General features: G+C 40.9%; 2 protein-coding genes across 2 annotated transcripts in view; both read right to left on the bottom strand.

The window, feature by feature from the left end:
- LOC307201607 (vomeronasal type-2 receptor 26-like) overlaps positions 1-23,123 on the bottom strand; it is a gene marked incomplete at both ends in the record, with an annotated part of 43,870 nt that extends 20,747 nt beyond the window's left edge. Inside the window, 3 exons of the mRNA XM_079950886.1 lie at positions 20,801-21,336; positions 21,615-21,906; positions 22,978-23,123. Of these exons, the coding sequence (XP_079807012.1) occupies positions 20,801-21,336; positions 21,615-21,906; positions 22,978-23,123 (974 nt within the window). The remainder of the gene's footprint in view (positions 1-20,800; positions 21,337-21,614; positions 21,907-22,977) is intronic.
- LOC307200445 (vomeronasal type-2 receptor 26-like) lies at positions 3,185-20,616 on the bottom strand (the record flags this gene model as incomplete). Its single annotated transcript, XM_079948990.1, has 8 exons — positions 3,185-4,086; positions 5,042-5,168; positions 5,457-5,678; positions 6,196-7,044; positions 8,048-8,353; positions 9,746-9,763; positions 19,138-19,365; positions 20,479-20,616. 8 exons carry the CDS (start codon positions 20,614-20,616, stop codon positions 3,185-3,187), a joined length of 2,790 nt encoding a protein of 929 aa, XP_079805116.1.
- Positions 23,124-23,271: the final 148 nt, after the last annotated feature.

Consider the following 23,271-nt stretch of genomic DNA (forward strand, 5'->3'; position numbering starts at 1 on the left):
TTGTGTCCCAATAGGCAGACACATGAGCTGGAATTGAACTGGGTCACTGGTATTTAGACCTTAAATTAAAATCAGCCAAGGGGGATGACTTTGGGGTGGGAACGAACTTAACTGGATAGCTATAGCCAATGGGCGACCCAACCTTGCCTAAGGAATTAGGGCATAGCACCCAGTCTGGGACTTTGGTGTAGGATACAGCTTGATAGCCCTTGAGGCTAAATTGCTTCATTGACATGAAGTTATGAAGCCTTGGGAAGTGTAGCAGCATAGGCTTTCCTACACACCTTCATGGTGTGGCCTGGGAATGGGAGGCAGGCTGGAGAGCAATGCCTACAATTCCTGCAGGCAGGGGTTTGGGCCACCTTAGAGGCTGCAATAATAATTTATAATAATAATAATTTATTATTTATACCTCGCCCATCTGTTCAGGTGCTCTCCTGCCCCAGTACTGTTTTTCCTCTGCAGGAGTTTTTAATGAGTTTTATTCTGAAATAAAGTGGCCCTAGTTTAGGCCAGCCTCTCTGTCTGTCTCTTTCTTTGACCATTAGGTTGCAGTGTCTGGACAGGTCTATCATTATATAAAGGAAGGAAGGAATAAGCAAACAAATTTATAAACTGCAGTGCATTCAATAAATACCAGAATGGTGTACAGAAATTGAAGTATAAAGTTAATCCTAAAACAGTATTGAAACATAAAACCAAAGAAGTATTAAAAACTGCAGGGATGAAATGTTCCAAATTGGGAAATCTTAGAAGAAAAATGAAGGTTTTAAACAAACGTTAAAAACATATTGCCATGGTTCCTTCATTTCTAAGAGAATAACATTCCAGAGAATTGATGCCACAACTCTGAAATCATTTGCCCAATTCACAGTATGTCTTACCAAAGGGGTATGTGGCAGATTTTCCTCCCCACATCAGTCCAGCCATTTATTTTCCACCACATTTGTTAGTTCTTATCTGTTTTAATTATCAGATTTTATCCATCCATTACCTGTGTTTAATCTTGTATTTTATTCAGATGTTTTATCCTATGCTTGTTTCTTTGTCCTTATTTGCTCCAACATTCATCAGTTAAAAAAAATAAAATCCTAACTGCTATTTTATTTATATGGTTTTTTTTTATCCTGGTCAGTGACCGTAATAAAGTTCATTCATTCATTCACCACATTTGAAACAAGAAAGTAAAGAAACTATGGTATAGATATCTGTGGCGATCACACAGGGCCCCTGGACATTTGATGGTCTATTGACCCTGTGCCACCACTGTGATTGCTTTCCTCGCTGCTACCACCCCGCTTCTCACAGGGACACATGGAGTCCAGACAATTGTTAACATTAACAAATAAGTTTATTTTTAAATGCAGGAACAAGCTAATGGTTTCAGTTATTTTTTCTTGTCAGTTTCTTAACTCTTAGTTCCTAACAACTTCAAACTGATTATTCCCAACTATCTATCTGACTCCACCTGACAATTCCTCTCACTCTCTCACAATACAACTCCACCAACCCACACCTAATCCTCCCTCTTCCTTCTTCAACTCCCAAACCTCAACTGACTTTCAAAATCTCCCACTCTAACTTTTACTCCTCCCTTGCATTCCGACTGACCAATCACATCTCACTCATTTAACCCTTTCCTTATGACCCACCTAGGAGGCAAACGCCACAATATCCGTCACTGGACTACATCCAATGATCAAACATGATTACTCTTCATGCTAAATTTCTCATCATTTTGGTCTGAAATCTTCCCTTCTGGACATGGGATACAATCATAGTAGCAAAATGCTGCCATGGTTATATCCCCCACCTTTATTTGCTTGCTAGAACTAGGATGGTTGGGCCTGAGCAACATATGAAACAATAGCAACCTTGGGGGAAATGGACATGGATTCTTTCAGATTTGGACCTTTGCACCTTTTTTGAAGCTACATGCAAGCCCCTAATCGATGATGTCACTCTATACCATCATATACAAGCAAGTCAGTGTTATAAATGGTAGGACGATATAGCTGATGCCCAGCAAAATAGTTTCAAAGTATTGAATCATCAGATTTAAATACATTCTTCCAAATAGTCAATTTTCAATAGTCCTTGAAGAATAGAATAAATTTTGTAGCGGACCATAATAAAAAAATAGCTCTACAAACTGATAGATCCATTTCTACTGGTGAAAAAACCAGCTCATTTACATTCTTGCTCATTATTATCAGAATTATGTGGTTCATTGTGACAGCATACTTAATGTCACATATTGTGACTACACATGGTTCAATACCGATTTTAAATTTTCAGGATGTATGTGTGATTTTACTGTAGGTTTTTATATATAGCAAAAAAATTAAAGGAATATAAAGAATTTAATTTTGGACATCAGGACAGTGACTCAATCTGAACTCAAGGATCAGACCTTAGGACTCAAACTGCTGACAGTTTGACCAAATCAGCTGTGCTGTGCTATGGCAATCTTATTGAACATAAAAGCTTGACCTGGAGAAGCCTTGGGATCAGTCCTGCAAAATTCCACTCTCTGAAAGGATTGGGGGTTTTTGTAGGGGGAGGGGGATCCAGTTGATAATATAAAATCCAGCCCCCCCCCCTTTTTATATAAAATCTACTATATTAAAAAAGGGAAGAAAGAAAACTGAATTTAAGAATGGAGAACCAAGAAACTGAGAGAAATCAACACTGACAGATTTATTCTAGAACAGATCTGGTCCTAGGACAGATAATTAAACAGCTGGTCTCTGAGCAATTAGGAAAGGATGCTGTAATTACTAAGAACCAGCATAGATTTTACAAGAACAAGTCAGGCCAGGCAATTCTTTCTTTTTCTCCTTCCTTCCTTCCTTCCTTCCTTCCTTCCTTCCTTCCTTCCTTCCAACTTTGTGAAAGAGTTACAGTCTTGATTGATCTGGGAAATGATTTGGATGTAGAGCATCTTGATTTCAGTAAGGCTTTTGACAAACTTCTCCCGTGATATCCTTGCAGAGAAGCTGGTAAAATGTGGACTAAACAATGTTGCTTTTAGGTGGGCTTGTTGTTTATGGAACTGCAGAAAAAATGCTAATCCAATTTGAAACTAAAGAGTTTGATACACGCACATGTTCTTTGTTCATAAAGCAAATGTTTCATGAATGCACAAACACCACTGAATCAAAGATACAGACTGATAAATTTTTCAACACTTTCTTCTAATTAGCATTTCTTTGTTATTCAGCTCAGGCCTCAATAAAATAATGTACCATTTTGGAAAAAAGATGCAGCCCAGCAACCCAAAGCTGGAAGCTAGGATAGAAAAGATCTCCACGGCTACCATGTATTTCCCTTTGGTGCTCAAGTAGGTTGGAACAAAAGAGAGCCAAACACTGCAAAAGACCAACATGCTAAAAGTGATAAACTTGGCTTCATTGAAACTGTCAGGTAACTTCCTGGCAAGGAAAGCCACAGTGAAACTGACAATAGCTAGCAGGCCCATGTAACTCAGAACATAATAAAACATCATAGCAGAACCCTCATTACATTCTAGTATAATTTCTTTAGTCACTGACTGCGTATCAACATCTGGGAATGGAGGAGATATCACCAGCCACACAGTACAAATGCCCATTTGAACAAGTGAGCAGGAAACAACAATGAAATATGCTTGTTTTTTCCCCACCCATTTCCTCATCCTGGATCCTGGTTTTGTGGCCATGAAAGCCAGAAACACCATGATGGTCTTTGCCAGTACAGAAGAAACAGCCACTGAGAAGATAATGCCAAAAGCAGTTTGCCGGAGGAGACATGTCACCTTCTGAGGTTGGCCAATGAATAGCAAAGCACAAAGGAAGCAGATCAACAGGGAGGAAAGGAGGGTGTAGGTGAGGTCCCGGTTGTTAGCTTTGACAATAGGGGTGTCATGGTGCTTCATAAAGGTCCCTAGCATGAGAATTGTGATCAAACAAAATGAAAGAGACAAACAGGCTAAAGTGAGCCCCAATGGTTCCTGAAAAGTCAAATAGCTTACTTCCTTGGGAATGCATAAATCTCTGTTTTCATTTGGGTAATTTTCATCGGTGCATTGGTAACAATAATTCATATCTGAAAAAGAAAATATTTGCTAGCAGTCTTGGATAAATGTCACAAATCTCCCAACTATCATATGTGACACACACACAAACCCACACACACAGCTCTTTCAAAGTTCATAATGGAGTTCATAATGTTGTTATTATTTATATCCACACTCTCAGTTAATACTATCAGTCTCACCAAAATGTCAATAGCATAAGTTACAGGCACCTCTGAGCATGTGTGAAATGTGTCAAAAGAAAAGGCCACACTCAAACCACTATTGTATCCAAGCACAGGGAGCCTGTTGCTTCTGAGCCCAGGGTGTGGATAAGAAAAATGACCACATGATAACTATCTGAGATCTGCATTTTGGTGGTCAGGGGCTCCAACTCTTCTTCCTCCTCCTCTCTGCAGACAGCGAGGCATCCTTTTCCAAAGGAAGGAGCTTGGACTCAGAGATGCTGCTTGTGGAGGGTGGAACTGAAATGCTTCTCTCCCAAAGAAAGCACTGCTGCTGCTTCCCGCTTTTCTCATTGTCTTTGTGGATGTCTGGCCCCACAATTTTATTATTGTGGGTGCCCAAGCTCCCAGAGTGCCCTGGAGTTGGCTCCTATGTTTCAAGTATCCTCATGAAAATGAATGCTACTTTATGAGGGTTCCAGTTTTTAAGCATGGTTTTGAAGCATGTATTCAGAAACCACTTTTAGAGCTTACTGTTGATCACACAAAGGTCAAGAGTGGAGGAGGTTTACTGGTGAAGTTTCCGAGGGGAAAACAAACATGCACCCACCTTTATAAATTTGTTTGCATTCAAGTATCCAGGCAGAACACCTATTTGACTATTTGGTGGGATGTATGATTCCACAAAAATGTACAGATCATATTTATTTTTTGTCTAGTTCACATCCATTCCAAATAGTAGAAAATAAATTAGGTCTTTAAGCTTTCCTGGATTGCATTCAAATTTTGTACCCAATCTTACCCTCATGGTCCGAAATCTTCCCTTCTGGACATGGGATGCAATCGTAGCAGCAAAATGGCTCCCCCTCCTTCACTTTCTTGCTAGAACCAGGATGGCAACTCTCAGTACAGACAGAAAGAGGCTGGGCCTAATCATAAATAAGAGAGAGAAAGCCTTTTGATATGAAAACTACATGTGGTTGATTATGTTATGGCTTCATCCCACAATATTGTACCAGTCCTGGAACACTATAACAGGCTCATCACATATACAAAATCAATAAAATTCTATTTCAGATGGTCAGTTGCTGTATGTTTCTATACATATATATTTCTTTTGCTCATGTTTAAAATAAATTTTAGACAACATGATGGTGACTTAGCACTTACAAAGGTATCAAAGAAAAGCTAACAAATTGCTGACGGATGCCTTTTACCTGGTTAAACCAGCTGTGCCATGTTATGGCATCTTTGTTGATGGTAAACACTTCGTCTGGAGGAGCCTCGGGATCTATCCTCCCAACTTTCACTATAGACTGGTTTGAGGAACTAACCCAATTGATAACATCAAATCCAGCTACTAGCTGTCCATTCTGGTCAAACGAAACCTTTTCCCCAGCACTGTTGTTAAATGAGACACTTCTCAGGGAATAATGGACCTACAGTTAGAAGAACATCAATCACTACTTCTTCTGGAAGCAAATTTGAGTATAGAGTATTCCAAGTTTGGCCACATTCTAGATTTGTATAAATGCCTTATGATGCTTGCATGTTTATGAGTCTGTTGCTATTTTGGGGGGTGGGAGTGTGTTAAATGGAAGGAGAAAAGGCCAATTCTTAATCTTAAAGTTAATGCCAAATACCACAGATATTCGTTCCACAGGCACACAAATGTGCACAATTACTTTACCTCTACCTCAGTAGGGAAACCTCATAGGAAAGAGTATTTTCCAATGAAGTTTAATTTTTCTAAGACATATTTGAGCAGCCAACCACCATAAAAATTAATTAATTAATTTGTTTGTCATTTCAAGGAAGGAAAATAATACAAATTTATTTCTGGAATGAAGATGAAATGGAGACCACGGGGGGAAACCAGCAAACATTTAGTCACAGTTCGTGAACTACTACATCTCCATAATATTGTGTTTTATCTGACAATGTTAAGTTCATTACCTGCCATGGCAGTTGGCTGTGAAGGGTCTGTCCACCTTCCTTCATCACTGATCTGTGTACAGATGATGACATTTTATGTAAAGCATGGGCCACAACATAGACAGCATTGTAGATGCTGTAGCTGTGACCAGTCATGCTGATCCCAAAAAAAGAATCAGGAAGACTTTCCAGTTTCTCCTTCCCAGTGCAGATATTCTCCTTCTGTTCATCCAGAGCTTGATTTGGAAATACACAGCCAAAGGCATTTTGCCAAAAGTCCCTTATGAAACCATCTCCTGTGGTGCTGGATGGGTTTGTGCTCTGAACAAACTGGTGAAACAGTGGGAGTTCACTGGAGTGAATTTTGAAGGCAAGAGCACCATAGAATAGTTCATCATCCCAAGTCCTTTGAATAACAAATGCAGTATGTTCCACCTGGGCTGTTGCTATCCACACTTTTGGTTTATTTGCCATGCTTTCTTGCTGTGATAGATATGGAAGATATCTGAAAAAAGCCATGGAGTAAGATTCTCCATAGGCCACTATGACATTGGCTTTGCTGCCCATCATTTTATCGTGTATTTTTGCACCATCTTCCATCACATATTTAATGTCTGTGACAAAAGTCAATGTTGGAATTCTTTCTATAAAAGCAAAACAGATCTCATTCTGGGAAAACATTGGAACCACAGTTTGCACAAACCTTTCTCCATCTGAGGTATCCATAACAATGAGTCCAATCCACTTCCACCCAAAATACAAAAGTAAATAGAGAATCCCCTTATACTGAATGACTTCCTTTGGGATCATCTGGTAGAATGGAAGGCCTGGAGTTTTATCATTCATCACTGGAGCAGGGCTATATATTAGCTAAAGATAAATGAAGAGTAGAGATTGAAAAGGAGATAATAACATTTCTGTAAAAGTCTCAGGTATCCAAAGAAATTCCATAGCTTTATATGGATAGTCTTTACAGTTGTGAGCAAGTCCTTTGTAGCCTGCAAACCTTCCACCCCATTGTAAATTGATAATAATGCTACCTCCGAATTTTCAGCCAGCTTTAACCCAGTGATTTCTGTTATTTCCTTAAACACCCTTTGCCAGAAAAATTGTACATATTTACACCCCCACTATATGTGAAGATAATTTCCAATTTCCTGGCATCCCCTCCAACATAACACCAAATATTCCTTGTTTATTTGATTTAATCTGACTGGTGTTAAATACCATCTCCAAACTAATTTATAATAATTTGGAGACTGAATATTTACAATGGAATGGTCTCAGTGGTGGGGTGCACACTTTTATTCTTATTTCTTTATGATTATTATTTTGTCAAAATCAAAAATAAAATAAAAATATATTTTCTCTTGGGGGGGAAAGAAAGAAGTGAAACAAGCAAACAAACAAAAAGACTACAAACACAGGTAGTTGGAGTTCCCAGGATTTTGTTTTGTTTTGTTTGAAGTGGGGGGGGGGAGACCTCTTAGCAGCTTCTTCCTTTGACCATCATTTTCTGAGCATCATCACCTGCAGGCATTCAAAAATATTCTTTACTGAAACTCTCACCCCAATTTGTGGTTTCCTGCATGCAACAACCTTTCTTGTCTCTTCTAATTTCATCCTCAAATTTCACCTTTTCCAGGAAGCTTTTTGAACATTCCCTTGTCCTTACTGCAACTATGAAAAAGTATGAGTAACAGAGTTCATCACATATTATTCCCCTTTCTAACTATGTCACAATTTAACCCATTGCTCTACATCCATTTTGCACAGGAAGTTCCTTGGGGTGTGGACTTGCCTTATCTGTTCTTTGCCATGCACTCTGTGCTGCTAGAACAAAACAACTACAACCACAAGACATACATTTTACCTGTGGAATCTTGTAAATATCCAAAACATTTGCCACATGAAGGGAGATATGGGAGTCCAGTCCCCCAATGACTGCTATTAGATTATTCCTGACATCACATATGTAATTGGGGACAAATCTCTCCAGCGTGGATGTAAGTAGCATGGTGGCATGGTAGGTTGACTTTGCATTGAAATAGCTGTCATAAATGTGGAAGCCCAAGGTGACATTAGGCAAGATCATAATGTTTTCATTTATCTCCTTTACTGCGAAGGCCAAGGCCAGGATGTGCTGGTAATTCTTTGGTACTACGCTAGGAAAAGACAGCTGAATTTTGTATCACAAAAATATAACAACAATGACAAAATGCCAATCTTTAAAATCTGCCTTTCTTTACAATTACAGCATGTATAAAGGTAAAGGTAAAGGTACCCCTGCCCGTACGGGCCAGTCTTGACAGACTCTGGGGTTGTGCGCCCATCTCACTTAAGAGGCCAGGGGCCAGCGCTGTCCGGAGACACTTCCGGGTCATGTGGCCAGCGTGACATCGCTGCTCTGGCGAGCCAGAGCCACACACGGAAACGCCGTTTACCTTCCCGCTGGTAAGCGGTCCCTATTTATCTACTTGCACCCGGAGGTGCTTTCGAACTGCTAGGTTGGCAGGCGCTGGGACCGAGCAGCGGGAGCACACCCCGCCGCAGGGATTCGAACCGCCGACCTTTCGATCGGCAAGCCCTAGGCGCTGAGGCTTTAACCCACAGCGCCACCTGCGTCCCGTACAGCATGTATAGACATCCTTTATTGAATTAATCTTATTCTAAAGTGATATATCAGAATATTGAGCAGATGATTGTATCAATGATCTTCGTCAAAAGATGCGGTGTGGTATAGATACTTCGCAAAATACCATTTAGAGTAGACTGCAAGAAATTAACCTATTTCACACATATCTAGTCTTTGCAGTTGAGATCTATTCTACTAGCAGCATTCATCACCCAATGTATTATTATTTAATTCTTTTTATTGAATTTCCCTAAAACAGATAGGTACAGGTGCCATCTCCCTGACTGCACTCCCTGGGTGCCCAAGCACCCACAAAATTCCCCATGAAGGGGCTGGGCACCCAGAAATTTGGGTGAAGGGCCATGTACACTGCCTCCTGCACCCCATTCACTCCCCTAAATCTGCCTCTGAAGAAAATGTAATAAAACTGGATGGAGGAACTAATACACTTTAATATAAAGTTCTTTGACATGAAGAATTAGATGGTAGCAGCTGCTTTCATTTGCTGAAAGTGAGCTGGGCTGTTGAACAGTGATGAGTAAAAGGCATGAGTATGCTCTTTGTCTTCCACACGAGTTCATTCCCCACTCTTGTTGCTTTTCTTCAGATCTTCTACACTCATTTACAAAGTTGTGATATTTACAGCAAATGCAACTGTTTATGGGTTTTCTCTTACAGGGTATGGGGCAAAATACTTGAGCAGAATGTAATTTAATTTTTAAAATGTTAATAGGAGTTAAAATGGAGAAATCAGATTCAGAACACTGCCCCCCCTTTCAAATAGTGCATCTTCACATGCTACAAGGGTAGTTAGCTCAGATTTAGAAAATGGCATGTGAGAAAGGGATAAATGCCCTTTCTCTGGTGCCAAACACCCATTCTTTAACAGGGATACTATGGGGCTGTACACAATTAAGGTAAGGTCCTGGATCTTACCTCACTTTCATACTCCCCCTGAAAAAAGGGTGAAAAGGAAGTAAATGAAAATGAAAATAAACTTATAATTCCTTACATAAACTCTTCATGTAGTGTTGGGAGGGGTTCTTCTGTGAAGTCTATTGAACTGGAGACAATGAAGCTCTGAGAAGCAATAGCGCCAATTATAAGGTCTCCATCCTGATGATATTTGTGGAAAGGATGGTGTGGATATTGGAACCTGCACTTAAGAATGTGAGCCTTGCATGCCATTTGAGGAAGCATTACCAGAAGCAAAGTCACTAGTATTACCATACTGATTACATATGCTAATCATTCCTTTATATATGCAGATTTCCCAGTTCCATCTATAAGACTTTCAGGAACATCTCTATGATTGCAATGCTCTGATCTGAATGTTCAGATAGTCTTCTATCAATAATGAAATCTAGATCCCTAAACTCAAATATTAGTGACATTATTGGTATATGTGCTCCTGTCCCTAGTCCCTAGACCTGTATCTGAAATATAGAGCATATATTTATGGAATTATCCTTCACATGAGGGAGGGTTTTTTGACAGTTGTTTTTACTGTTAACTGAATGCCCCATGTGATTTGGTATTTTTGTGTCTGCTTTTTGAGACAAACATCCAAGTTAATTACAACCTTTATGATAATTAAAGGCTAAGGAACCCACCAAGTCAAACGCAGGGATTCTATGTAGCATTTCTTATTAAAATATTTTTGTTGTTGTATGTTAACAGAATTTTTGACTTTGTACCTAGTTGGAATAGGAAATTGTGATGTAGGCTTAGATTGACCCAAAGCAAGGAAAATACATTAGAATTAAATGTTCTTGCCATAGAGCCAGAGGGGAAATTTAAATCCTTGAACATGGGAGTTGAATGATTTGGAAATGATTTTTCTGGAAAGATTGAAAGACTGGTTTTACTTCTTGCATGAGAGGGAGACATGGCAAACTTCCACCTCGCTTTGCCTAATAGTAGGCAATGCATGTTTCCCTTATCTGGTCACTAGAAACCACCTGAGGGTAATTTCCGTAGTGTGTGCATGTGCGTGCGTGTGTGCGTGTGTGCGTGCCCAGGCGTGCGCACACACACGTGTGCATCAATATTTTTACATCACAGTTTTCCTTTAATTTTGATTCAGTTTTCCAATGGAATATTAAAACAAAGGTCAGCTTTGAGAAAGTTGTATCAAGCAACGGTTAAGTGGAAACTCAGGGCTTTTAGCCTCTCCTCCCTGGATTGCAAAGTAAAACTCAATGAACAAACATTTGCATTCTTCAATACTTCCTTCCTATTAGATGTAAGTTATTATTATTCAGTTTAGGCCTCAAGGTAAAGATGCAATTTTTTTTGCAAAATGTTGCAAATGCACACATAATACACAGATTTAAAAAAATGCACACATGACTAAACCCCTTCAGATTTCCTTCTGATTAACTGATCCTTGTTGTTCAGCTCAGGTCTCAGCACAATTATATAACATTTGGGGGAAAAGATGCAAACCAGCAAGCCAAGGCTGGAGGCTAAGATTGAAAAGATCTCCACAGCTACCATGTATTTTCCATTAGAACTCAGGTAAGTTGGCACAAAGCACAACCAAACACTGCAAAAGACCAACATGCTGAAAGTGATAAACTTGGCCTCATTAAAACTGCCAGGCAGCTTCCTAGCAAAGAATGCTATAATTAAACTGACAATTGCCAGGAAGCCCATGTAGCTCAAAACACAGTAGAACATAATCACAGATCCTTCATTACACTCTAGTACAATTTCATCCATTATTGAATGTCTGTCAGCATCTGGGAATGGTGGAGATGTTGCTAGCCATAAAGTACAAATACTTGCTTGAATAAGGGAGCAAGAGAAAACAATAGAATTGGCCAGTGTTTTCCCCACCCATTTCCTCATTTTGGATCCTGGTTTGGTGGCCATGAAAGCCAGAACTACTGTGGTGGTTTTCGCCAGAACACAAGATACAGCTACTGAGAAGATGGTGCCAAAAGCAGCTTGTCGGATGAGACAGGTCACCTTATTAGGTTGTCCAATGAACAGCAAAACACAAAGGAAGCAGAGCAGGAGGGAGATGAGGAGAGTATAAGTGAGCTCCCGGTTGTTTGCTTTGACAATTGGAGTATTATGGAGTTTCAAAAATATTACAAGCACTGAAGCTGCAGTCAAAGAAAAGCAAAAAGCAAGAGAGGCTAAAGTAAGCCCCAAAGGTTCCTTGTAAGACAGAAAGCTTATATGCTTGACAATGCATGAATTCTGATTTCTGTTTGGATAATTTCCCTCTGTGCATTTATGGCAGTCATTCATATCTGAGAAAGAAAAGATATAGTCTTCATCTCAAAAAGTAAAAATATCAGAAAGCACAATGACATACAATGTTCTTCCCACTGTTCTTAACTGTATATGAGCTAAATTCTTTCCGATAGAATTGAGATCAAGTTCATCTATAGCATGGGTAGGGAACCTCTGGCCCATGGTCATCTTGGCTCACCAGACCTCTGTGTTTAGTTCACAGGACTTTCACTGTGGCCATGGGTTCAAGCCCCACATTGTGTGAAAGATTCCTGCATTGCAGGAGGTTGGACTAGATGATGCTCATGGCCCCTTCCAACTGCATGATTCTATGATCTATTACCTGCCCTACATCTGAGATAAATCAGGTAAAGATGAGGCTGGGTCAATGAGAATTTGTAAGCAGTGCTAATCAGTCTCGTGCAGAGCTGATAATTTGGACTTTCATGTGCTCTACTTTGTAATGAGGATTAGCTAATAATCCATCCTGGAAAATTGGGTCATCTGAAAACATTGTGATAGCATTGACCGAGTGATGTATTCCCCCCTCCCCCACTTGTCAAACTTGTCATGTAAGGGAAGGGAAGGGAAGGTAAAAGGTAAAGGGTAAAGGTAAGGACCACTGGATGGTTAAGTCCAGTTGAACTTGACTATGGGGTGTGCCACTCATCTCCACTTTCAGGCTGAGGGAGCCAGCGTTTGTCTGCCAACAGCTATCTGGGTCATGTGGCCAGCATCACAGCGGTACCTATTTTGTTGGTTTCTGCTCTCTTCACTGTGCAGCGAAGTGCTTGTCACGAGACAGGTGTTTACATTCCACAGTCTGTGCTGTTGGAGTTTCTCACGGGAAAGGAGACTGGATGTGACGTACACTGGTTTCTTGTTTTTCTCTGTTCTCTCCATGCTTTAGAGGAGAGAGGATGCTTTCCCTGCTCCGGCAGAGGCAAGATGTTTTTCTGTAATCTACCAGCTTTGAAGTGTAAATAAAGTAATATAGAGTATGTGGCACGTACTCCTCATCATTCCGCTATGCACGGGCTACTGCAATTTCAACATTCCTGGTTATCGGCCCAGAACAATGCAGTCAAAGTGACGGATGGACTTCGGAGTGCCGGCAAAGAATGCAAAGGAAAGCAGAGGGATGGATCGGACGATATCTCTGCGCGTCAGGATGATTGATGAGAGGTATGTTGCTCATGCTCCGGGCAGCCTGCCAGCTCCTAATTAATGGCTTTATGGCTGGACTTTGAACTTTTAAGGCCATTTTGCCGGGCACAGGCAAAGGCTCAAAGGAACAAGCTCCTATGCTGGGGGAAACCAAAAGTAGCTTTTAAAATTGCCTTTGGAAAGAGGTTTGAAGCAGCTGCAGTTAAGCAGAGTGGCACAGGCTCACAGGCAGAGGTTGGAAATCGAAAGTACTTCTGAACTTGCTTTTGGAATGCAGCAGCTACAGCTGCACAGTGACGCAGCTTATTTAATGCTGCAGAAGGCTAATGCCAGAGTCATGATGGCTAGCTGCAGAAGGCTGGCTGATGCAAATGGGGAATCTGATGCCAATCAGCCACATGCTCAGCTCAGAGTAGCTTGTGATACTGCCATGATTCAGAAAAAAGCAGACCGCCAGGGTGATAGCTGCATGGGTAAGGGGGAGTCTTCACAGACGTCATCCCAGAGTGCAGTGGAACCACCAGATGGCGCCAAAGCTTTGAAGGCAGTGAAATGCTACTTGTGTGGACGTCTAGGCCATATGAAGAGGGAATGCAGATATCCCAGGGCCAAGACAGAGCAGCGCAGCGAAAGCTCATCGCGTGGAAAAGGCCGAGGCAAAGGCAAAGGTCCGGTGTCCAGGACAACGCAGCACAAGGCAATGGTCTCACGCTTCACTCCAGAGGTTGCAAAGGTCCAGAAGACGTCTAGATCTTTCTTCGTTGTTGATTCGGCTGCAACGCACCACATGTGCAACGATAAGCGACTGTTCGTGTCTTTTACACCGCAGGAAGGTGCAATTCACCAGGCGGATGACCACACAATCCCCAGTAAAGGCTACAGAACTGTTGTTCTTCACAGTTTGGACTTATCGATAAAGGATGTACTTTATGTACCAGATGCCAAACATAATCTGCTCAGCGTTGGACAGCTGAATGAGCGGAAAATTGACGTTTCCTTTAAGAACAAAAGGTGCATCATCACAAAGAAAAATGATTATGTATTGCATGCTGAATATGTTGATCGTTTGTATGTTTTGTATTTTGATGATGATGTGCAGGATGACACTTGTTGCATTGCAGGTTCTAACAAAAGTTTGCATGCAGAATGTATTCATGATTTTCTCCGAAAATTTGGTCATTTGAATTTTGAGGCAGTATCTAAAATGCCTGCCTTGGTTGAAGGTATGACTATTAAACCCTGCAGGTACCACATGAAGTGCAAGGCATGCGCAGCAAACAAGGTGAAAATGGCTGCGAAAGGTAAGGTGTCTAGTAGGCAAGCTACAGAACCATACCAAATTGTTCATGCTGATTTGGTTGGACCACTAGCGCCCTCTTTGGGTGGAAACAGGTACTTCATGGTTCTCATTGATGCATTTTCCAGGTATGTTTATGTGTATAATCTCAAGCAGAAATCAGAGGCTTTTCCAAGGTTCAAGGAATTCTGTGCTTGGTTGGAAAATGTGCATGGTAAGAAGATAAAAATTCTTTTCACTGATCGTGGGGGGGGGAATTCACTTCTCAGCAGTTTGAAGCTTTTCTGTCTGAGAAAGGAATTCAGCACGATTTGTCTAGTCCTCGCTCGCCATGGCAGAATGGGCTTTGCGAGAGGGCAAATCAAACATTGCTTCAAGGGTTAAAAACCTTGCTGCATGATGCAAATCTTCCAGAGAGTTATTGGGCCGAAGCTCTCTCGTGTTTCGTTTACAGTTATAATCGCAGGTTGTCTTCAGCGATTGGTTGTACCCCCTATGAGAAGATGTTTGGCAAAAAGCCATACATCAAACACATGAAAATTTTTGGTTCTGACATGTGGGTTCACTCACCACAAAGCTCCAAGTTAGACAAGTGTGGTTTGCATGGTATCTTTCTAGGTTATCAGAAAGGGTCTTACAGAATAATGATGACTGACTCAAAGACAATTAAGCTCACAAGAAGTGTTGAGTACAATGCCAAGTGGGGGGAGAATGTGGGAATTTTCCAATGTTATCCTGATGTAAGTGATGAGACTGAGGATGGTCAAAAGCAACCGCAACAACCCACACCCACTGATGAAGGTTCTGATTCTGAGTCTGAAACTGAATCAGGTGATTCAGAGGATTTCAAGAGTGCGAAAGCCTCTATGCAACCCTCTGAAAGCTCTGATCAGGAATTGGAAGAACCATTGTTCACAATAGGTCACTTTTCTCCTAAGAAGGAAGAGGAGAGTGTTGAAGACCTAAGGCTAATTCGCAGGTCACAAAGAGCCACAAAAGGTAGACCTCCAAAGAGATTTGCTGATGAGTTTGCCAAGATAGCAGTAACAGCTGTTAAAAGCTCCAAGAAGGTATTTGAACCTTCAAGTTTCCAAGAAATCCAGGATTTGGATTCAAAGGAAGCTGAGCCATGGTTAAATGCCATGAAGGCTGAGCTTGATTCCTCGGAAAGGAACAAAACATGGGAACTAGTTCCAGTAGTTCCAGGAATGAAACTGCTTGGAAGCAAATGGGTCTTCAAAGCGAAGACTGATCAAAATGGCAAGATAGTCAGACACAAAGCCAGATTGGTAGCCAGAGGTTTTGCACAGGTACCAGGTGAAGACTATCACGAGACCTACTCACGCACCGTAAGGTATGAGAGCATTAGGCTTATGCTCAAGCTAGCTGCAGAGGAGAATCTACACATTAGTCACCATGATGTGAATACAGCTTTTCTGTACGGATCTCTAGATGAATCACTTTATATGCTTCCACCTGATGGCGTACAGGTAAAACAGGATATGTTTGTGCTCTGAAGAAGTCCCTTTATGGTCTCAAACAAACTGCACGGTGTTGGCACACAAAACTCACTGAGGTATTGTTTTCTCTAGGTTTTAAGCAAGGGAAAGCTGATCCATGTGTATTTGTCAAAGAGGAGGGGCAAAAGAAACTGTATTGTTTGTTTTATGTTGATGATCTTTTATTCTTTTGGGATGATGTCACAATGTACAATAACGCCCTAGCTCAACTGAAAGAACACTTTGACATGAAAGATCTTGGTGAGGTAAACAACTACCTATCTCTTGAAATAGAGAGAGATCAAGATGGTAACATTCTAGTACACCAGTCACGGAAAATTGCTGATGTGTTAAGCAGACTAAACCTGATGGATGCTAACCCTGTAGACACACCGGTGATAACAGGTTATCAGGTAGATGACACTGACGAAGCATTTTCTGACACTACACTGTACAGAAGTGTGCTAGGCAAGCTAAACTTTATTGCCAGATGTTCAAGACCAGACATTGCTGTTAGCTGTAATTTGCTAAGCAGACAAGTCAACAATCCTACTGTTAAGGATTGGAAAGCTCTGAAACGCATAGCGCGCTATTTGAAAGGCACTATGCATTACAGACTGAGATTTAACAATCAGAAGTCTGGTGGTCTTGAGATATTTGCAGATGCAAGTTTTGGAAGTGACACTACAGACAGGAAAAGCACGTCTGGAGTTTGCTATATGTACAATCAGGGTCTATTTGATTGGTCATGCAAGAAGCAAACAACAGTTAGCTTAAGTACTTGTGAAGCTGAACTGAATGCACTGTCTTATTCACTCAAAGATTGTGAATGGTTGTTACAATTGTGCAAAGACATGAAAATTCCTGTCAAATGTCCAATCCAGGTTTACCACGACAACAAAGCATGTTTGGCTTTGCTGAATTCTGAAGGTTGTAAGCAAAGCACGAAGCACTTGCAATTGAAGGTGCAACATGCTAGGGAACGTATTCAGAAGGGACTCGTAACGGTGTCCTATATGCCAGGTAATGAAATTCCTGCTGATGTATTGTCCAAGATTGTATCAAGGGATCAACACTGTACCTATGTGCAGAAGTTGGGTTTGTACTGATATTGTACAAACACGCTGCCCAGTGATGTTCACAGAAAGGGGGAGGATGTTGGTTTCTGCTCTCTTCACTGTGCAGCGAAGTGCTTGTCACGAGACAGGTGTTTACATTCCACAGTCTGTGCTGTTGGAGTTTCTCACGGGAAAGGAGACTGGATGTGACGTACACTGGTTTCCTGTTTTTCTCTGTTCTCTCCGTGCTTTAGAGGAGAGAGGATGCTTTCTCTGCTCCGGCAGAGGCAAGATGTTTTTCTGTAATCTACCAGCTTTGAAGTGTAAATAAAGTAATATAGAGTATGTGGCACGTACTCCTCATCATTCCGCTGTGCTTGGGACACTGCAAATTTTATCTACTCACACTGGTATGCTTTCGAACTGGTACGTTGGCAGAAGCTGGGATAGAGCAAAAGGAGCACACCCTGTTGTGTAGATTCGTACTGACGACATTACAATCAGCAAGCCCAAGAGGCTAAGTGGCTTAGACCACATCACCACCCATGTCCTTGTTGTCACATAAGGAGGTAGTTGAGAAAACAATCCTGCCCACTAGCCAAATCCAATGTAGGCTTTTTAATGGCCCAAACCAGCTTGTTGAATCAAGGGGAGACGTGGCCAGTGTATCTTTCTCCACAATTACCCTTCTAAACTACATGAACTTTCTAAAATGTCTTCAAAATAGTCATGTGATGGGGTTCCACATCTAGCTCTGGTGGCAGCAACCCGGTAGTGTTTTATTCGCTAAGCAAAATAGCCATGTGAATATTGCATTGTGTGGACCTGGAAACTTAGTGGTGTTTTCTAGTCACATTTTGCATCCTCTCCAGTTCCATGTTAAGTGTATTGGCATGGAAATTATTTGACCTGCTACTTGCATTCCAGTCAGAGCTTGCAACAAATCACTCTTGGCCACCGTCACTACCTGTACTTCTCCAGGCATTGATGAGTCCAAGAGCACCCTCAAGCTCCATACCTTGTCCATCAGAGGAGTGTATTCATGTGTGTAGAGACACAAGCTTTTTAAGGCTCAGGGAATAATACTGTTTAACAGTTCTTTTATCTTCAAATGCAAATCCAAATAAATTGTAATACAATGGTCATATAACTGGTTGAGAACTGCATATTAAAATTGCAGGATTTATGAATATTTCATCCATTATTGCTCACTGGTGCTCTAGAAACTACCCAAGCTTCTAAGAATCTAATTGGAGAGAAGGCAGCCAGGCACATCTCTGTGATAAGGTTCTGCATGCTATTTCTTACCCAGCTGGTCTGAAATCTTTCCCTCTGGACATGGGATGCAATCATAGCAGCAAAATGGCTCCCCTTCTTTCACTTTCTTGCTAGTACCAGGATGGCAGCTCTCAGTACATAGAGAAAGAGGCTGGGCCTGATGTTCCAAATATAAAAAGGGATAAAATAATCAGAAGGAAAATGAACTATGAATTCTCAAAATGTGGGGGACCTGCCACATGTTATATAGCTGTCATGAAGGCTGCTATTATCTGGCTTCAACCCACCCAGCAGTGAAATGTTGAAATCCTGAATGCTCCTCATCTGGACAGGTAGGATAATGGGAGTAAAAGATACATCCAACTAGTTTCATTTTCAACTCTTTCCACTGTGAGGTGCAACAGGCACTTTGGCCTGTATTTGCTCTGAATACCCTTGGTTATAGAAATATGGATCCTTATCACATGAAAGGTGTAGTTGTATAGTTCCTAAGAGTTCCCTGCTACACTGAAAACTATGCTGTTGATATCAAGTCACCAGATAAATTATGCACTTGCTGTAAATAAGGTTAGTGAAGAAACCGAAGCTGATAAAAGATGGGGAAGTTGCAGTACTGTAATGAGAATCCTTGGTAGTCAGGAGTTACTATATTGCTGCTGGGCTAATCTAAGCTCATTTCAATTATTTTAAACCAGTGGTATTCCGAACATCTATTGTTAGGGAAATCTTTCTTCAAAACTGAGTATGCAGTGTGCTTCTCAAGTCATTGACAATCAACCGTACCTGGTTAAAGCCCCTGTGCCATGTTATGATATCCTTGTTGATGGTGAACACTTGATCTGGAGGAGCCTGTGGATCCACCCTCCCAACTTTCAATTTACTAAAGGACTGGTTGGAGGAAAAAATCCAATTAATAATATCAAATCCAGCTGCCAATTGCCCATCCTGGTCAAAGGAGACACTATCCCCAGCACTGTTGTTAAAAAATACACCTTTCAGAAAATGATGGAGCTGAAGTGAAGAGAAAAAGGTGAAGTTAGAAAATAAGTGAAGAATGAGGTACAGTGGTGCCTCGCAAGACGAAAAGAATCCGTTCCGCGATTCTCTTCGTCTAGCGGTTTTTTCGTCTTGCGAAGCAAGCCCATTGACGGCTTAGCGGATTAGCGCTGTTAGCGGCTTAGCGGCTTTTAGCGGCTTTTAGCGGCTTTTAGCGGCTTAGCGGCTTAGCGGATCAGCTGATAAGCGGCTTAGCAGCTTAGAAAAGGGGGGGGAGGAAAAAAAAGTTGGAAAAACTCGCAAGACATTTCTTCTTGCGAAGCAAGCCCATAGGGAAATTCGTTTTGCGAAGCGCCTCCAAAACAGAAAACCCTTTCGTCTAGAGGATTTTCCGTCTTGCGAGGCGTTCGTCTTGCGGGGCACCACTGTATATTTGCCTTAGATGACTGAAAATTCCTTTCTTTTGCCATTCCCTTCCCTGCATTGCATACATTTTCATGTGTATTTTGTGCTGGATGTGTGGAGTGATTGATTGTGGGTGGGTGGGCGGGCGGGCGTGGGTGTGTACAGTATACACAAAGACACACCTACAGAGAGAGAGTAAATTAAGCTAAAAGTAAATTCAACTCATATTTGGTGGAGCCAGCAATGGTTTTTACTATATATGTTCTACAGTTTTAGATTACTTGTCCTCTACATGAATACTTCTAGTATGTAAAATCTGCATGATATCATTTATTTGTCTGCATTTTTACTTCGTAAAGTGAATTGATATAGAAATACAATAAATTAAAATAAAACTAAACTCATTGTTATGGGGGGACCTGTTTTAAGCACACATGGGATAACACATGAATAAAAAAATAACATTGTACACGTCTTAAAACTTCATAGACAAAAAACACACAACACCCAGTATATTTTGGTTCCATGAACTATTTACCATATTAGGAGCTTTTAGGAATCACAGATTCATAGAGCTGAAAGAGACCATGAGGGTCATGTAGCCCAATCAGTTGCAATGCAGAGATCTTTTTGTCTAACATTGGGTTTGAACCCATACTGAATTTGGGAAGATGGCTAGGCAATTTAAATCCTGCTCTTACAACCACAGATATGACACTTTACCTGCCACAAGTGTTGATTCTGATGTTTCTGTCCTTTGTCCACCATTGCACCATGTTTGACTCTAGATGAGGACATAGCATGCAAAGCGTGAGACAATGCATAGACAGCATTGTAGATGCTATAGCTGTGGCCAGTCATAATCGTTTCAAAAAAGGTCCCAGGAAGACTCTCCAGCTTCTCCTCACCTGTACAAATATCTCCATTCACCTCTCCTGCACCTGCAGTTAGGAAAACACACCCAAAAGTTTGTTGCCAGAAGTCCTTGATAAAACCATCTCCTGTTGTGCTGGATGGGTTTCTGCTGGCAACAAATTGTTGAAATATTGGCAAATCATTGGAGTGAATTGTAAATGAGAGAGATCCATGGATTATTTCTGTATCCCATGTCCTCTGATAGACCATTGAAGTGAGGTCCGCCTGGGCTGTTATTATCCACACTATGCCTTTGGGTTTATTTCTTATATTTTCTTGTTCTGACAAATATGGAAACCACCTCAAAAGTGCAATGGTGTAAGATTCGCCATAAAGCACTACTACGTTGGCATTACTATCAATGATGGCATCGTGTATTTTTGCCCCCCTTTTCATCATATCATTAATTTTTGTGACAAAAGAAAATGTTTGACTCCTTTGTATGAAGGCAAAACAGATGCCACTCTTGGCAAAAAGTGGCAATACAGTTTGCAAAAATCTATCTCCATTCTCATCATTGAAAGTAAGGAGTCCAATCCACATCCACCTAAACTGCAGGAGCATAGACAGAATTCCCTCATACTGAAGCATTTCCTTGGGAGCCATCTGATAGAAGGGAAGGCCAGGAGTTTTGTCATTCATCACTGGAGCAGAACCATATATGAGCTAAAGATAAATGGGTGTAAATGGGGGGATAGATGCAATGACAATGCTGTTCACATGTATTACTTTTCAGTGTTCATTTTCACATATTTTGTCAACAATCTTTACAATTACCCTATAAGTGGAAGTGCAAGATTTCCAATGCAATAGACCGGTTGCTAAGGTCGAAAACGCATAAATTAACACCCATGTATATATTCCAAATTCACCCGTATCATTCTCTCTCCAAATCAACAAATCAGAAAAATATGACATACGGACAACATACAAATACATCCTACCTGTGGAATCTTGTAAATGTCCACAATGTTTGCAACATGAAGTGAGGTTAAGGGGTCTAGCCCTCCAATGATTCCAAACAAGTTATTCTGAACATCACACTTGTAGCTGGGAACAAATCTTCTCAGGGTGTATATTAGGAGAATTGTGGCATGATATGTCCATTTAGCAGTGAAATAGCTATCATAGATATGAAAACCCACAGTGAAATTGGGTAAGATCTGAGGGTTTTCATTAATTTCCTTTACTGCAAATGCCAATGCCAGGATATGTTGATAATTCTTAGGAATGACACTAGAATTAAAGATGCATTTTTAATAATACGGAAATGCCAAGCTTTGTAAAATCTTACAGTGGTCTTCTACGTCTACTTCATTGTTCTTTATTATGGTATTTAGATGCAATACTTCTTTATAGCAAATCCATATCCTAAGGTAGTATATGTAATAAAGGAAAAGCCCAAATGATATCTGTGTTTTTCAGAACATAATGTTTCAGAACATGGTGTTATGAGCAGAGCCGTAGCTAGGTAATCTTGCGCCCTTGGCAGAACCATCCAGATTGAGCCCCATAGCCACATACAAATTAGCTCTTCTTTCCACTTCTCTGAACTCCCCCCCTCCACAAATTCAATTCACCCTCTATTTAAAACCATTTTTATGGGGCAATATTCAATATTTATATTTATGGATATATTTTAGCCGATTTTGCACCCCTCCATCACCTGCGCCCCTGGTAGGGGCCCACCTCACCACCCCCTAGCTACAACCCTGGTTATGAGCTATGGGGGTTGGCTGAATTCCTGAACACCCCTCCTTCTAATTCCTGGACCCCACTTATTCCTGGATCAAGTCATTTTTAACATACAAGCCAGGTCAGCTTCCTAACAAGAGAATATCCTGGGAGAAGGATGATTAGGAAGAAAAAAAGAAGGTGATGTCCATTAAGAAAGTCATCAAGACAGCACAGGTTCTGTGCCAGTCGACAAAGAGGTGGAGACCCTCTCTCCGTTCAGAGTTAGTTTAGAAGACAACTCCATCCTTAAATATATTTTGCACCATCCAAAGGTATGATACATCAACTTTTCTTACCATTTCCCCTGTACAATCTCAATTTCTATTTCTATTGTTAACTCTTCGCTCTCCTAATACTCCTGCATGCACTTTAGCACAACGTTGTCAGGGAAGAGGTTAAAACACATACTATTGTCTTCTTTGAATTTAATTCTTTTATTTCTTTTGTAAATCCCAACTTCTTGTTACACTTCACTATTCTCTTAGCACCCTTCAGTACACAAAGCAAAAAGAAGAAAAGCAATACAGGTTCACAGAAAGTTGTTTTATTAAGAAAAAGTAAAATTCTTACGCAAGCTCTTCAAACAAAGGTGGTGGGGGTTCTTGGGTAAAAGTTAATGCACCAGAGATGATGAAAGCCTGGGAAGCAATGGCTCCAATGATGAAGTCTCCTCTCTGATGATACTCATGAAGTGGAGGGTGTGGATCAGCAAGCATGCAGTTATTGATATGAGACTTACATACCATGTGTGGAAGCAATAACAAAAGCAAGGCAATTAATAACACCATCCTGGTAGATCTGTTGTCTCTAGCACCAGATACTCCTCTTTTATCCATCTCTAAAGGCCCAGGACTAAAATATAAA

The sequence above is a fragment of the Podarcis cretensis genome, assembly GCF_951804945.1.
Source record: "Podarcis cretensis genome assembly, chromosome: 13".
NCBI lineage: Eukaryota > Metazoa > Chordata > Lepidosauria > Squamata > Lacertidae > Podarcis > Podarcis cretensis.